General features: G+C 39.8%; 1 protein-coding gene across 1 annotated transcript in view; it reads left to right on the forward strand.

Annotated features, from left to right (window-relative positions):
* The window catches only part of LOC145397271 (uncharacterized), an 88718-nt gene that overhangs the window by 51134 nt on the left and 21458 nt on the right, over positions 1–16126 (forward strand). Inside the window, exons 9-10 of the mRNA XM_080270469.1 lie at positions 7638–7818; positions 13498–13597. Of these exons, the coding sequence (XP_080126595.1) occupies positions 7638–7818; positions 13498–13597 (281 nt within the window). The remainder of the gene's footprint in view (positions 1–7637; positions 7819–13497; positions 13598–16126) is intronic.

The following is a 16126-nucleotide window of genomic DNA, read 5'->3' on the forward strand; positions in this document are numbered from 1 at the left end:
TTCAACTGTTGCTCTCTTAACATGATCTTTTCTTACTTCTTCGTTAAGAGCCATAACCATTTCTCGTTTCTCTTTAGGGTCAACAGTTGGATAAAAAAAAAAAAAAAGGCCATTCCAACTAATTGCTCTAACAAATACCACGAGTGACGATCAAATGACTTCAAGCAGACTTTTGAGATGTCCTTATCAGGTTAAAGTGACAGTTCCTGGAAAAGCCTCAAATCGTTTGCTGGAGTCAGAGCTGCTTTTATTGCCATGAATAATGATTCAGGTATTGTTTCATGATGAACACAACAAAAGCTCTTCAGTCTTCGGCCTTGCTTCAGTATGATGCTTGCCTGATGATGGGAAAGGTAGACTTTGATGTTGTATATAACTTTAGACATCCATCTGGCATGGTGGCAAGCTCCAAGGTACTAAAACCGTGTTCCATGGGGCGGTACACCACCCAAGACAATAATGGACAGTTCTAACAGTTCTCGATAATCATCTCGAAGTTGGCTTTCTTACAACTGTTTCATACAAAATAGTATGAGTTCATCAAATTCCTCACTATCAGTCACCGCATTTCCTCATTGTCATTCAAGGTTTGAAAGTGTACTGTGTCAATAGTATTCCACTTGGCTCTGAACTGCTTGAATATGTAAATATCGGGACCAGAGGACGGTCGAAGGCAAATGATGAAGGCCTTTTGAACAAGGATCTCAAATATGTGACGTCGACAAGCCAGGTGGTGGAGATCCTTGTGCAACTGTTGTTGAATAAAGGTGCACGACCCTGCCCACAATCCGGTATTGCTGGCAGTGATGTCGAATGCCATTCCAACCACATGTTCAAATATACCCCAGTCATTCAAGGTTTCAATAATGACATTGGCCATGGCCTGTCCGGTCCCTGATTCCAAACTGGGTACATTCAAAAGCTTTGAAACTACATTACCTGAGACGAGAATTGGAAGGTGTTTAGTGACATTTGCTCCCTTTACGTGGGAAATTAGTTTTCCATTCCAGTGCACTACAAGTGGCACAGTTGGATGGAATGATTTCTTCAGCCATTCTGCAGATTCCCTCTGACTCTTGATTCGATCTCGGCGTATACTTTGCCTATTGATAGTATACTTTGTTGGGTCTTGTCCATAGGCAAAAATGGTCGCTGAAAGCAGATGGACTGCAGCACGGTCTGAAGTCTTGGTCCGATCTAAAGCAGCAGCATCTGTTTTTCCTGCTCGTTCGCGAATACAGAGAAGTTGCAGCTGAAAAGGAAGGACCTGCTATATCCATATAATCGTCAACTGTTTCGTCTCCATCACCATTTGGGCTATACTCCAGCTCCACTATTTCCTCTCTTACTGTTCAGTGACATTTCTCACACTCTTTCCTCTCCTGTTCAATCTGCTGTCTGTCTGTCTGTCTGTCTGTCTCTCTCTCTCTGTCTCTCTCTCTCTCTTTCTCTCTCCCTCTCTCTCTCTCTCTCTCTCTCTTTCTTTCGTTCCTTCCGGTGGAGTTTGACATCAATACCCAGCATAGAGCCTCGCCTTCCTTTCTCCCTCTGATCCACAAGAAATTCTTTATCTTCACGATTTTTGATGAGGTCAAAGGCATTCGTGTGTACAATGTCAAAGAGATCGTTCATCTGCTTTGGGGAGCTATTTCTCTTCTCCTCCTCCCTTTTTGTATTCTGGTTCTGACTTTTCTCCAACTTTCTCCATTCTCTAGAAAGAGATTCGATTTTGGGGATGCGATTCCATGGCTTAGATGCAGGAATGCGAGGTCTCTCCCAGAATCCCCCTAGTTCCTCAGACAGAACACATGCTGAATCCCTCAATGTTCGTGTTTCTGTTCGCATCAGGTAGAAAAGTCGCTCCAACACTTCTCCACAAGAAGGTAACTTACCTCCAAGCAGTCTGTCACCTGGCTGGCCAACAAGCCAAATCTTGGTTACTGGTGGAGTTTTCGTCCTTTTGGCCCGGGCAACGCGGGGTACCCCTGCACCCCAATTTTTGGCATGGAGACTCACGCGACCTTCATTTCGGATACAGGCTATGTGAGGTTGACCTCCGAGGTCATTTGAGGTCACTGGTTGGAGGTCATTTGAGGTCACCGGTAATATAAACTAGAGCGATTGGACCCAGCAGCCCAATTTCTGGCCTGGAGACTCTCATGACCTCCAGTTCAGACATATGCTATGTAAGGTAGACTTCCGAGGCTATTTGAGGTCATCAGTCGGGGGTTATATGAGGTCACCGGTCGTACTCTCGAAAAACTGGACCCAGCAGCCATTTTTGGCATGGAGACTCACATGACCTCCAGTTTGGACATAGGTTTTTTGAGGTTGACCTCCGAGGTCATTTCAGCCCACCAGTTGGAGGTCAGTTGAGGTCACTGGTAAGTGAGCAAGTGCAAACAAATACTGTGCGTTAGCCTGAGAAAGCTGAAACAGAAAGTTCCTGGACCTCTTATAATCCCTCTTCAAAAGCATAAGAAGTACATGGTCTTCCTGGAGTAGAAAGAAAGACTGAACTAGAACAAATAGGATTAGCGTGTTCACCTTCTTGGTTCGGGCACTTGTGCAGGGAAGGGACTGAGTGTTCGATTTTGAGATTTTAAAAATGACAGTGTCATCATTATTAAGTGGAGAGGCGATGCCTGAGAGTGGGAGTTACTTCAAAGAGTGCAAAATTATGTGTGCCAGCCTCCATTTATGGACCCCCATCTCCCCTTTGCTTTTGCGGTGCCTACACCTCACTACTATCACACCACCATCCACATTGTCCCAGCCGACACTTTGTGTGGTGTGTGGGGAAGTTTAACATATACAATGTAAATTTGTACATAAAAGTTTAAAAAGTGTCATAGCGAAATTAAGAAAATTTCACTGAAGAGAATAAGTGTTTATGAAAGTAATGACTGATATTCATTTAGTGAGGAAAGATTGTAGAAATATACCGTATATAGATAATCTATAGAAGATATGGAAAACTATAAATAAGTGTTACAATCACCTACAATTTATATATATATATATATATACAGTATGTGTGTGTGTGTTAAGCCTGTTGTGATGTAAGAAATTTGCTAAATAAATTCTTCAGAAAATAAATAAAACAGCAGTGAAGAGAATAAACGTTTACAGAAGTAAGGACTGGTAATCATTTAGTGAAGTAAGATTGCAGATATCAGAAAAATTTATATACATAAGCCACAGAAGATAAGTTATACTAAAAATATGTGTGACAATAACTAACAATTCATATATCTGTGACAAGCGTGTTGGGATTTAAGAGATATGATAAATTAGTCATTTAGGAAATGAAGAAACCTACGGGTGTAAGAAAATGAAAAGACCTCAGGCGTATCTAAACTTATCTTACACGGCATTGCAAACTTACTTCCAAGAAAGTAAGAATGTTCTTTGCAGCAAATTGCGTTTAATAAACCTTGGAATTTCTTTTCTCTTTTTGCCACATGTTCAAGGGATGATGATTCAATCAGAGTGGCAGATGGCAGTGGAATGGAGTGTCAGTTTCAAGCAGAGCAAGTGGGAGCGTGAGCGAGTGCAGGTGGGGAATCCCCATTTGGCCCAAGCAGGTGTGAGGTCTGTGAGCCCCAGTCATCGACTCTTGAGCCGTCCGGCTTGAGCTCATCTGAACACAGTCTTCCGCAACGCCCCAGATTTCTTCCCTTTATCAACTTCTATCTCTTAATTGTCTCAAGTTACTCCATCTAGAGACCCGGGGACACTTGCGAATGAGAGATGAAGGATTGTAAAGTATTTTGATCTTTAATTGAAAATCCTGTGTGCTGTATTTTCGGAACTATAACTTCTTGAACACAGCCAACTTTTTGGGATGAAAAAAAAAAAAAAAACGTAAGCGCTCAGGTCATAAGAACCTCGAGGTGTGACGGTTAACAGCAGAGCAGAGTAATTAGTGAAAGTTGGGTAGCGCAGTACAAACCAAAGCAGTGCATATCAGTCAGAATGAAGTACAGGAAGACTGTGTTAAAAGAATAATAACTGATTTTCATATTTGGCCCGTACGATAATTTCTGGCATAATATAACTATACAAATAAGATTCAATTATATCTAAAGTAAATCTAAAGTAAATCTGTTGATTTTTGTAACCCACTGATTACAAGTTAATCGTTCCGACTGTGTTCTGACTGCTCATGAAGGCTTATTCCTTCCAGCATCATTTAGTGTTTTGCTATGTAATTATTTTTAATCCCCTATGATTTTCCTACTAATCAGGAAAAATCACTCGTGTTGAAGGAGTTCATGTTGTGGCCAGGTTTCACACTCGAACCTGGGCAAGAGCTTCACATTTTTTATGGTCTGACCCTGGGCATTGGCTTCACAACCCTTTCCCAAGGCTCAGTAATCATCCTACAAACCATACACCCCCACATGTCACCACATCGGCGCTAACACCCACCGTCCATGTTGAATAAATGGTAGGGCTGTCTCATATCGGACTGGTGTATTGGTGTCATTGGGAATATTTTTACATGTCACTTGGTCGTCTGCTATATCAGTAGATTCTGGATTCAGTGAAATTCAAATTTTGAAACTAATCCTTGCCCCAGCCGAAATATTAACCAGTTTCAGTTAGGACTACAGGCAACCTCCTTACTCATTCGGCGCCCACCTTCCCTACTACTATACACGTTCAGGCTTATATATATATATATATATATATATATATATATATATATATATATATATATATATATATATATATGTATGTATATATATATATATATATATATATATATATATATATATATATATATATATATATATATATATATATATATATATATATATATATATATATATATATATATATATATATATATATATATATATATATATATATATATATATATATATATATATATATATATATATATATATATATATATATATATATTATTTTCCGAAGGGGTGAGGAACGTTAGTTTCTTTCACTGGGAATGTTACACGCCCCCACCCAGTAATCCACACACGGGTATACATGAAGGCTTTTGAGTGCAGGGTGAGAAGTGCAAGTCGATATTGTGTAGGAATGATTGTGTATGTGGGTGAGGGTTCTTGTACGTCATCGAGAAAATATAAAAATGATATGAACAAGTAAGAACACGAAAAAGGGCATACTACTGCCCATTTTTAACTATCATTCTAGGTGGGACTGAATCCAGGTCAGGATAGTTGCTGGGTATACATGTTGCAGACACGACCACCGGCCAGTCTACAGAGGCTGTACGAGCATCTATCCTCTCCAGTTGAAATGTATATTCTAAGATGAGTAAAACTGCTTGAGATTAATTAAGATATACCCCAAAAAACGTCTTAGCAGCGAGAAGATCAATTACAGTAGAATCAAGAACAGTTTCTGTCACTGAATGGATAAAGAACAAACTTTGTCATTTATGTCAAATACATTTCTTAAGCTCTCTTCCTACCCACATATCTCAAAAAAAGAGAATCGTAGTGCTGGTGCTATATGAAAACACACTTGCAGTCAGTTCTCTTTCTTATCTATCATTCTGTTGCAAAAAGAGGGTGAAAGGAAAGCCCAAAATACTCCCATGTTTTTTGTTCTGCCTACAAAAACGTTTAATGATGCAGAAAAAAAAAATCTAGAAGACAAGCCTACATTTCTTAGGACCCAAGAAACAGTACGAGTATATGGTACCATTCCTGCGCACAGACTGTGAAAATCCCATTGACCTCATCTCCATTGAAGAGAGGGCTCGATTGCACGGTATCTAATTTATGCAGTTAAGACAGAATACTCATGGATGCGAACAAAGGACGGGCATGTCACTCAAAGGGGAAAGGGCTTCTTTTATTCTGGATAATCCTATAGTCTGACTCGACTCACAATCATCGCTCATCTCAGAGTAACCTGTCCGGCAAAATAGGACAGGATTCACCTTCTTCTTGCACACATAAAAGCCGCGCATCTGTCAGAGGAGTTATTTTATATGGACTCGTCCATATATCATCTACACTAGAGTTCAACATGCGCAGTCCTCGTACAGTACCTCATTGATTTAACCCGCCCCATCCCGACCACTTTTTGACCACTGGTACCCCCCAATCCCGACCATTTTTCGACCCTTTTTTTTTTTTGCTAAAACTTTCGCTTTTGGTGAGAAACATCGAAAATTCATAGAGAAATCGCTCACCTGAGGTTTAAAATACTCATTACAGGTATGAGAGCCTCCTTACCTTACTGGGTTTTCTATCAGGCTGGCACCAAAGAAAACGAGTTCTATGGGAGGATAACTATTTCACACCACTCATAAACAGTATTTATTTATTTACTGTTACGAATTTATATGTAGTACAAGAGTATATTGGTTTTCAAGCAGTAATATAGGCATTATAAGCATTGTTTCACTCACTAATACCTGACCTTTTTTTGCCACATTACCTGATCATCATTTCTAACTGTTTCTTCCTCTAATGCTATGTAAAGTTTGTCCTCCACATTGTCATTGATTGGGGAATCACTCTGGCCCTGAATTTCGTACCGTGGCATGACATGGCTATACTGGCCATACTGATAACAGGTGAATTGCTGAGACAATGGCATGCAGGGGGGGAAAGGAGGTCATGCTGGGTAAGGCATTGTCTCTGCCTGGCATCTTGTTGAGGAAGATGTCACGTGTATACGTACCAAAAATGACTCTCGAAAATTGAAAATTGTGGAAATTATGAACCTTGCAATTGCAGGACGTTGAAGTACGTCCCCGGGATTAGCTGTGACAAAACGTGAGGACGTGGAAGTACGTCCCCGGGACGCCGCGGGTTAAGTATATTGTCGGATTTAGAGGAAGACTTAGGATCTTATTTCTGACTTAATTGTGATTTTGCTTTGTATGAAGAACAAGAAGCATAGAAAATTCTGCTCTCCATGTCCATATCGCTCCAAGGAAAAATAATGAAAACAAATCTCTCATAAAGATTTGCATTTCAAAAATATCAAGAGCAAAAGGGAAGATTTGACACTTTCCTTGTTCCTTACTTAAACAAAAAGAAAAAAAGAAATCTGTGTTATGAGAGGGAGATTTTGTAAATTTGCTTGAGAATCTAGGTATGACCTCTAAAGAGAAGAAAGCATTCCAGGGAAAACACCTCGTTAAAATATACACACTCAGGCACTTATTCACATATACGTCCTTACAGCAGCATTTCTTACTACAGATGTTTAACTGTAGAATTGTTCCATAGTGTATATATAGGATTACCTGCACTCCATGCCTCTATTCTTGAATATACATTAGCGGTTCATATCAAGGTCTGGCAAAGAAATAATTTTCATGTTAACCATTTCTCGGTTAGGAAGCCGTTCAAAGTGCATGCAGTAAATGATGTTTATATGTTAATCACTTGCCACTGTGCTACAGGATTTATAGTTAAACTTTCATGGCTACCCTTCTTGTCTCTAATTCCATATCATATAACGACAGAGGAATTATTTTACGACTTCTTGTTTGTCCTAGTCATGGTCATTTTTTTTTTTTCAAAATTAAAATTCAGGAATACCTATTATTTCCAACTAAACCAAATCAAAATTAATTATATGTTGTTTTGTGAAGCCTGGTCTTGCTTTTTTTCCATTTTCAGGCAGTGAAGTCAGGAATCTACCGTGAAGTAATGGAGCAGGAACAGAATGGGCGCCTCCTGTTCCACACTCTAGCACAGTTCTCACAGAGCCTTCACGATTTTGTGAGGCATGGTGGAAACGTTCTCATCGACGCTGATGTAACAGTGAGAAATGTAATTGCGGAACTGTTCTCTATGACAGGTGATATTAACACATCTTCATGTAATTACTGTAGATTTTTTTATTCATGTCAGATAATGGATAGACTTACTTCTCCTATGTGTCTGAGAGGATTTATAACACAAAGGCACTTGTGAACTTCACATATTTTGGGTTGAATATTGAACTCTCTCAGTATGCATATTTTCCCATTTAAAATGAAAAGAGATAACATACTTAAAAAGAAAATGTTTGTATGCTTATTCGGATATATCTGGGGTGTGTAGAAAAGTTAGCTATATAGGTATTTGCTTGGTCATAGGTAAAGACTGTAATTATACCACAGTTATCACCTGCGAAATAAAAATAACTTCAGCAGATAGGCTGAAGTAATGATAGATCGTTTGAAACATTATTCTGTCTTGTATATTCTGCTTCCACTTGTTTCAACATATAATCAGTCGTATAACTACTAGTGGCCCTGGGGGGTGGAGGCTGAGCTCTCTGAGTCTGATACTTGGACCTCTCACTGCTTACTCGCTCAATTGCAGTTTTAGTTTATTTTTACCAGCTGCGATAGCGAAGCCGGTACTGTCTTCAATCTGTATGTCTGTCTGTCTGTTTATCTCTTAGCACAATAACTTCTCAACAGCTCAAGATATCATCACAAAATTTTGCAGGTGTGTAGTAGGTATGAAAATCTCTTACGAGTTCGAAATCGGTGAAAGTAGATCAAAGTCTGTGTAGCTGTTAGCACGATAGCTTCGAAACGGCTCAAGAAATAAGTTTGTTTTACATGTGTGTAGTAGGGATGAAAATCTCCCACGAGTTCGGAATTGGTGAAAGTAGGTCAAGGTCAAGGTCATATTCCGAGTCGCGCTAGATATGTATCAGGTCGTGGCTGGTGTGATTCCTCCCTTTGGGGGTGTCTCTAGTTTTATTTATTTATTTAATCATTTTTTTTTTTTTTTGCACTATATGACATTGGCCCACCCAGACTGGGCCTTACTTTACCATTCCCCCTCTCCCATTTTTGAAAACTGCTACGCCAGTGCACGTAGTTATACTATTCTTTCATAGTATACCTAGAAAATCACAGAAAAATACAATGTTGTCATAGAAGTCTGTAAATATATAAGTTTACTTAGGAATCACAGTGCTCTCTTTTCATTATGAGCAATTCATTGACTAAAATTAACTGTCGTGATGCAAATGTGTGGTATGTATCCTAGCACTGTGGCAAGGACGGTGGGAGAAGGCTCCAGACAGTCTGTCCCAGTGTGTCAGACAACACTGGCTACTCTCGTAAGTGCACGTTCGTGCAAACCATGCTGCAAAACATATGGAAATACTCAATGCTTCATCCAAGGGTCCCTGTAGATCGATCATGAAGGTAGTTACCTGGTCATGTCTTCTCTAGTATTTTACTTCAGCTTGTGTCAGACTATTGTAATTAGGCGAGAGTAAACCATAGGTGCCTTACCGTTAGCAGTGTCACCACCAACCTTCTTATGGTAGGAATATAACTAGTATTCTCTTGCAATATACACCAGAGGACTTTTGAACTGAGGATTAGTCACACGGGTTTGTAGGTGTTCATGACTTCACTGTTATTATGCCTTTTGTATTTTATTCATGTTGCCGTCAGACAACTCTTAATTGTTAATCAGTTTTCTGTAAAAGGTGACTTACTTAGTTTTATATAAAATTAGTGTTTTTCAAGTGCTTAACCCTGTCAGACTCCTATGACTCATTCTCCGTTGAGTGCATGGTTTGGCATTAGCTGAAACAGTAAACTACATTTGCGACAATCTTGAGTGAGTTATGACCTGACCATTAGGGAAATGATGGTACACCCGCCAACAGTTCCGCCTGGGCCCCCCAGTAGCGAGATATAGTAGATGTGGCAGCAGTGTGTGTGTTTGTTCGTTTGTACATGCTCGAAAAATGTTAGGATCGTCAACTCTCTCACTCCATTGTGAACGAGAATCGACCTTTGTCAGCAGTTTTAATTAAAAGACAAATCCTCTTTAATCTGTGCTGATAATGCTATATACTGATTACTTAATGACCTGAGAGAGAGGGGGGGGGAATAAGTTATGAAGGATATCCAATCATCGTGGAATATATTGTAACGGGTAGCAATGCAACAATATTTCATTTTTTTTATTGTTGTTAGGAATACAAAGTGTCAGTAACCTGAAACAATCCACAATAATGACTGGGAAAACTATTATCATGTCCAATACAAACAACCTAGCTGTTCGTCCCCCCCAACTCCGACCCACCTTCCGTCCTGACTCCCGTCTCTCCCCCATAACCACACACCGCCATCTATGGAGTGAACTCAAAGGCCGATTCACGTTCACAATGGAGTGTGAGAGTTGACGATCCGAACATTTTTCGAGCATGTACAGACGAACAAACACACACACTTCTGCCACATCTACTATATTTCGCTACTGGGGGGCCCAGGCGGAACTGTTGCCGGGTGTACCAGTATTAACATTCAGGCTTCTATGACTGGTCTTCGCTAAATAAATAATGTAGAATGTGCTGGAACAGAGCACCAGAGAAAAGGTGACTATGAGAGATTTGAAATGTATTGACACATTGGTACCATTTGTAACCTGTTCTTTTTACTGTTTCTAAATGTGGACCAGTTTGCTGTAGCAAGGAGTATCACAAGCTTAAGTCTTCCTGTAATACATTGACTGATTACTGAGCCGTTTTATAAATCCAATCATTATTTCAAATAACATTCGTCAATGTATAGGTTAGGAAGCAACATAAAGAACTGAGAGTTGTTAAGACTGTCGCCATTAACTCGCCCTTGGTAAGCACAACTCTAGCATTATATTCAAGCTCATGTTAAATATTTTACTTTATTGAATGTAAATGCAAGACCTGGCATTACCAGTTGCTGTGTTGTAAGATTTGCATGCCAGAGATAAGATTATTAGGGACGCCTTCCAATATTGGGGCCAATGCACCCGAATGGAGGAACTGTCCAGATGCACAAACGTCTCTCAGCTCCATCCCCACCTCCCGAACAGAGATTGGTGTAATGCAGTGGTAGTTTCCTGCAGTCCGCTGGGTTCACATCCACTTAGGCCTGGGGGTGCAGTTGCTGCTACTGTCATTAATACTAGGCCTATTCCAACACCACCACCTCTTCCTCGTTTTTCTGATATTACAACTGCTGCAACTGATCATGATGCTGCTTCTAGCGGTAGCAGGAGTAGCAGTTGTAGTAGTGGTAGAAGTAGTGGTAGTACAGGTAGTAGCAGTAGTTATAGAAGCAGTAGTAGTAGTTATTGTTGTTGTAATAATAATAATAATAATAATAATAATAATAATAATAATAACTAATAATAATAATGATAATAATAATAATAATAATAATAACTAATAATAATAATAATAATAATAATAACTAATAATAATAATAATAATAATAACAACAACAACAATAACAGAGGCCCCCCTACGGGGAAAATCACACCAGATGCGAGCCGGTACATATCTACCATCGCTCGGAATATGACATTGACCTACTTTCACCAATTTCGAACTCGTAGGAGATTGTCATCCCTAATACACATCTGTAAAATTGTGTGATGGTATCTTCAGCAGTTGCGAAGTTATCGTGGTAACAGACACACAGACACACAACCAGACAGACAAACTGAAAACAATACTCGTAGGAGATTTTCATCCCTACTACACACCTGTAAACTTTTGTGATATCTTCAGCGGTTGCGAAGTTATCTTGGTAACAGACACACCGACCTTGACCTACTTTCACCAATTTCCAACTCGTGATTGCTTTTTTATTCCTATTACACACCTGTAAAATTCTGTGATGATATCTTGAGCGGTTGCGAAGTTATTGTGCTATTAGACACACACACACACACACACACACACACACACACACACACATTGAAAACAATACCAACTTCGCTATCATGGCTGGTAGTAACAACAGTAATACACCCACTTAGAACATTAAGCCCCTGTCACACATACGCGACTCAAGGGCCGACCGTGGCGAGACTCAAGGTCCTGTTCTAGTTGGCTCCCACGCCTCCTGACTGGCCCCAAATGCTCTGCTTATGACTGCCTATCAACCGCGTCAGGACTGCCACACGACCGGTCGTGACATCCTCAAGAACGCGACAAGATCACGAGGTGACCGTGAGGCGACAGAGCTACGCGTCTTCAAATTTGAAATTCAACGGATTTTTGTCAGCCACGACCGTGACACGAACGCCCACGAACACAAGACGACTGCGTGAGACTTTTGGGGAATGCACCCCAACCCCCCCACAACACCCCCACTTCCCCCCCACGACCGACTCATGGGGCAAGGCATCACACCTAGACCACCAATGACACCCAGCTTGGGGCGGGGCATCACACCTAGACCACCAATGACACCCAGTGTGGGGCAGGGCATCACACCCAGACCACCAATGACACCCAGCGCATCACCATGGACCTCTCCTATGTCTAGCCAGTTGATGAGGGACATGCAGTCATAGCGTTTTTTTTTTTGTTGGCGACAGCATCACAACACACAGCGACCGCATCACGATGCATCCAATTGAACTAAGACTGCTTCATGACCGATGTACGACACTCCCTACTGTGACGCAACTGTGACACGACTTTTGGCAAGTCGTGAGGTGGCCACGATTTTTTTATGCGTGAGTAAAAAACTCGTGAGTCCCGACGAGTTGTCCCAGCGGTTCACGAGCGCCGTAAAGAGTCCGGGCTTTGTCGGCAAATCAAGGGACGATCAATGAAAAAATACGTTACGAAATTGAGTCGCGCCTCGGTCGGCCCTTGAGTCGTTTGTGTGCAACAGGGGCTTTAGACTAATGTATAAAGTAATCTTTGCTTACTACTAGCTTTGATTCCTTCCTTACTGCCGCGCATTTATTTCTATAAAGTACAACTGGCGTATTCTCGACTTAATCTGTGCGGTACTCTTCTCAACCAGTCCTTTGCGTTACCACGTCTACCAAAGTTAAAATGGGGTAATGAAATAGATGAAGTTCGAATGGTCTTTTGAGAGAGAGAGAGAGAGAGAGAGAGAGAGAGAGAGAGAGAGAGAGAGAGAGGACTGATTGTCACCGTGTCTCCCAAGAAACAGACAACTACCATGCCCTCGCTAGGTCTGTCTCATGTGCCGCTCTAGCACCATAGATAACCCTCCTTTGAGTTTGCATTCGTGGTTAAATATGCATTGTTTGGGAAGCGTGGTATTCCTGTTTATCTACACATTGACCCATAAGTATCCTATAATAATGCTGATATTAACGATGATGATAATGGTGATAGCTAACACTGGTGATGGCTGGTTATGATGTCCTTTGATGACTATAATGGCGGTCGATGATAATGATTATAAAAGTAATGCTGATAGCCAGTAATGATGATTAATAATTTAAAAAATGGACAATGATAATGATGGATGATTATGATAGTAATGGCAGATGAAGATGCTGTATGGCTAAAATCATGATAACTATTACTGCCGATAGTAACAGTAATAACAGGTAATGCAGGAAATGATGATGATGAAGACGGTGATGGCGATATAAGCCTACGTGACATTATTCCTGATTTTTTACACTTTAATTGTTGTTGATGATGATGATGGTGATGAGTCTACACAATATTATTCCTAATTTATTTACTTTTTGCCCACAGGTCAGTGCGAATACTATGTGTCAAATGCCGGCTTCCTACCGTTCCACGCTGTCGTTATATCCCAGAAAACCAATCCGATTCTGAGAGGTCTCAATAAAAGGTATAGACACACTGCACTTGGGGAAAACTAAACTTTACATAACTTTTTGACAACATAGGCATACAGCAAGCAATATGTACCCGGGAAAAATGTATAATCATTTACTGTGATGCATGTTTGTATGTTATCCTATTATGGTCCAGAATAATAAATTATCGGTATTTTCTGTTTCCATCCCTAAGATGTTTCAGTTCATGAGAAAATAATTCAGTTTAAAGTTGAGTTCCACCTAACAGTATTTAGGGGTGATTCTCTTACCTTGAAGATTAAAGTTTATACGAGTAACTTTTGTGTTGTGAGAGCCTTGTTTAAAAAAAAAAAAAAAAAACCTTTAAAACTACCTTCTTTTCTGTATATGTGCCCCAGCCACTTCCAGCGAGACAGTCTCACATATTCATTAACTGGTTCCCTCTCTCGTAATATCCCTTACTCTTGCATTTGTAACTTCGTCTTGCCACTTTACCCCAAGAATCCTTCTCAGTATTTTATTCTCAAATCCTAATACTTTCTGATCTGTTGCAATTGTACTGTACCATGACTCATGCCCGTAAATTAAAATTGGTCTAACCATGGACTTGTAAATTTTCACTTTAGTGTGTACCGAAAGCATATTATTATTCCAAACAGATTTCAACATTCCAACTGCTTGCCAAGCCTGTCTAATCCTCTCCTCAATTTCATTGTTTAATGATCCATTAGATGATACAATCGTTCCCAACTATTGAAAGTTTTCTACGTTCTTCACCACATTATTCCCAATTACACAATCGATTTGGTTCTCCACGTTCATATTAATAATTTCAGTCTTTCCACAATTTATTACCAATTCCACATTTTCTCCTTCCTCCACCAGACAATCAAGCACCCTCTGCATTTCGTAAATACTTCCGCAAATCAGTACAATATCATCAGCATAGTCCAAATCCATCAGCTTCTTATTTTCTTTCCAGTTAATTCCTGCACCTGTTCTTACAACCTTTTTCATAACATAATCCATAATCAAAACAAACAACAATGGCGAAAGAACTCCTCCTTGAATCACTCCTGACAAACTTTTCTGGTATACCGTAGAATCTCATAATTTTCAACATAGCTCCACGTGAAACACTATCAAACGCCTTTTCAAAATCCACAAAACACATACTAAGTGGCATTTTCATCTCATTAGCTTGTTACATTAGATGCCTTACAATAAAAATCTGATCATTACAACCTCGACCCTTTCTAAATCCTGCTTGTTCTTCTCTTAAAATTTTATCAATTACTGGCTCTATTCTGTTCAACAAGATTTTGGAAAAGACTTTTGCAACTACAGGTGTCAAAGTTATCCCCCTCCAATTGCCACAGACACTTGAATCTTCCTTTTTTGGTATTTTTTTAATCACTCCATTTTTCCACTCTTCTGGAATTCCACCATTATCCCAAGCCACATTAAAAAGTTTCAAAAGCGCTTTCATCAACTCGTCATTTTCCACCTTAAGCATTTCAGGGAATATTCCATCCTCTCCTGGGGTCTTAAAATTCTTTAACTCCTTTATAGATTTTGCTACCTCTTCCAAAGTTATATCCCCTGTTTCTATCTGCAAATCTCTCTCGGCTGGCAAAATGTCCTCTTCAGCTGGGATTGGTCTATTTAGAACAGATTCAAAGTGCTCTTTCCATCTTCCTTTTATATCCAAATCTTTAATCAAATTACCATTTCTATCTCGTACAGGTATTTCCTTCCTTCTCTTTTCAGTCCCAGTTAACTCCTTTATGGCCTGATACGCTGCTCTTGTGCTCTGACCGTCATTTTTACTTAATTTAATTTCTGTCTCTGTCGCCTTTTCATCATATAGTCTCCTCTATCACGTCTATTGAGTCTTTTTACTTCAGAATGTAAACTCCAGTACTTTGCTCTAAGTACTTCAACTACCTGGTCATCAACATGTTGTTCTTCACTTCTTAACTTAGCCTCTTTCCTTTTCTGAATTGCATTCCATGTTTCATCTGACATCCACTTTTTTCTTCTCGCTTTTCCCTTTTTCTTAATAGTAACCTTAGCACTCTCATGCAAAACCTCTTTTACCTCTCTCCACATTTGATTAATATCACTGTCTTCAGATTCCATCAAAGTCTGCAGGACTAGAAACCTGTTCCTACATTCCCACCGAAACTTTTCCCTCGTGCTCTCATCACTTCTCAGCTCATCCAAATCATAATTATTCCCTCCTGTACAATTACCATTAATGTTTCTCTTAGGGTAAGTTTTATTTTAATCTTTGAAACAACAAGTTGATGATCACTACCTATATCTGCCCCCCTCCTTACGCAAACATCTTGCAAATAACTCCTATGCCTTCTGCTAATTACAATGTGGTCAATCTGGTTACAATATTTACCACATGGTGAAATCCAAGTAGTCTTATGTATTTTTCTGTGCTCAAAGATAGTTCCACCAATTATAAGGTCATTTGCCAAACAAAAACTTCCAAGTCGCACCCCATTTTCGTTCCTTATACCAACACCCTCCTTACCCATACAATCTTC

The sequence above is a fragment of the Coenobita brevimanus genome, chromosome 40 (genome assembly GCF_032717465.1).
Source record: "Coenobita brevimanus isolate Jiangsu-jjx chromosome 40, ASM3271746v2, whole genome shotgun sequence".
Taxonomy (NCBI): Eukaryota; Metazoa; Arthropoda; class Malacostraca; order Decapoda; family Coenobitidae; genus Coenobita; species Coenobita brevimanus.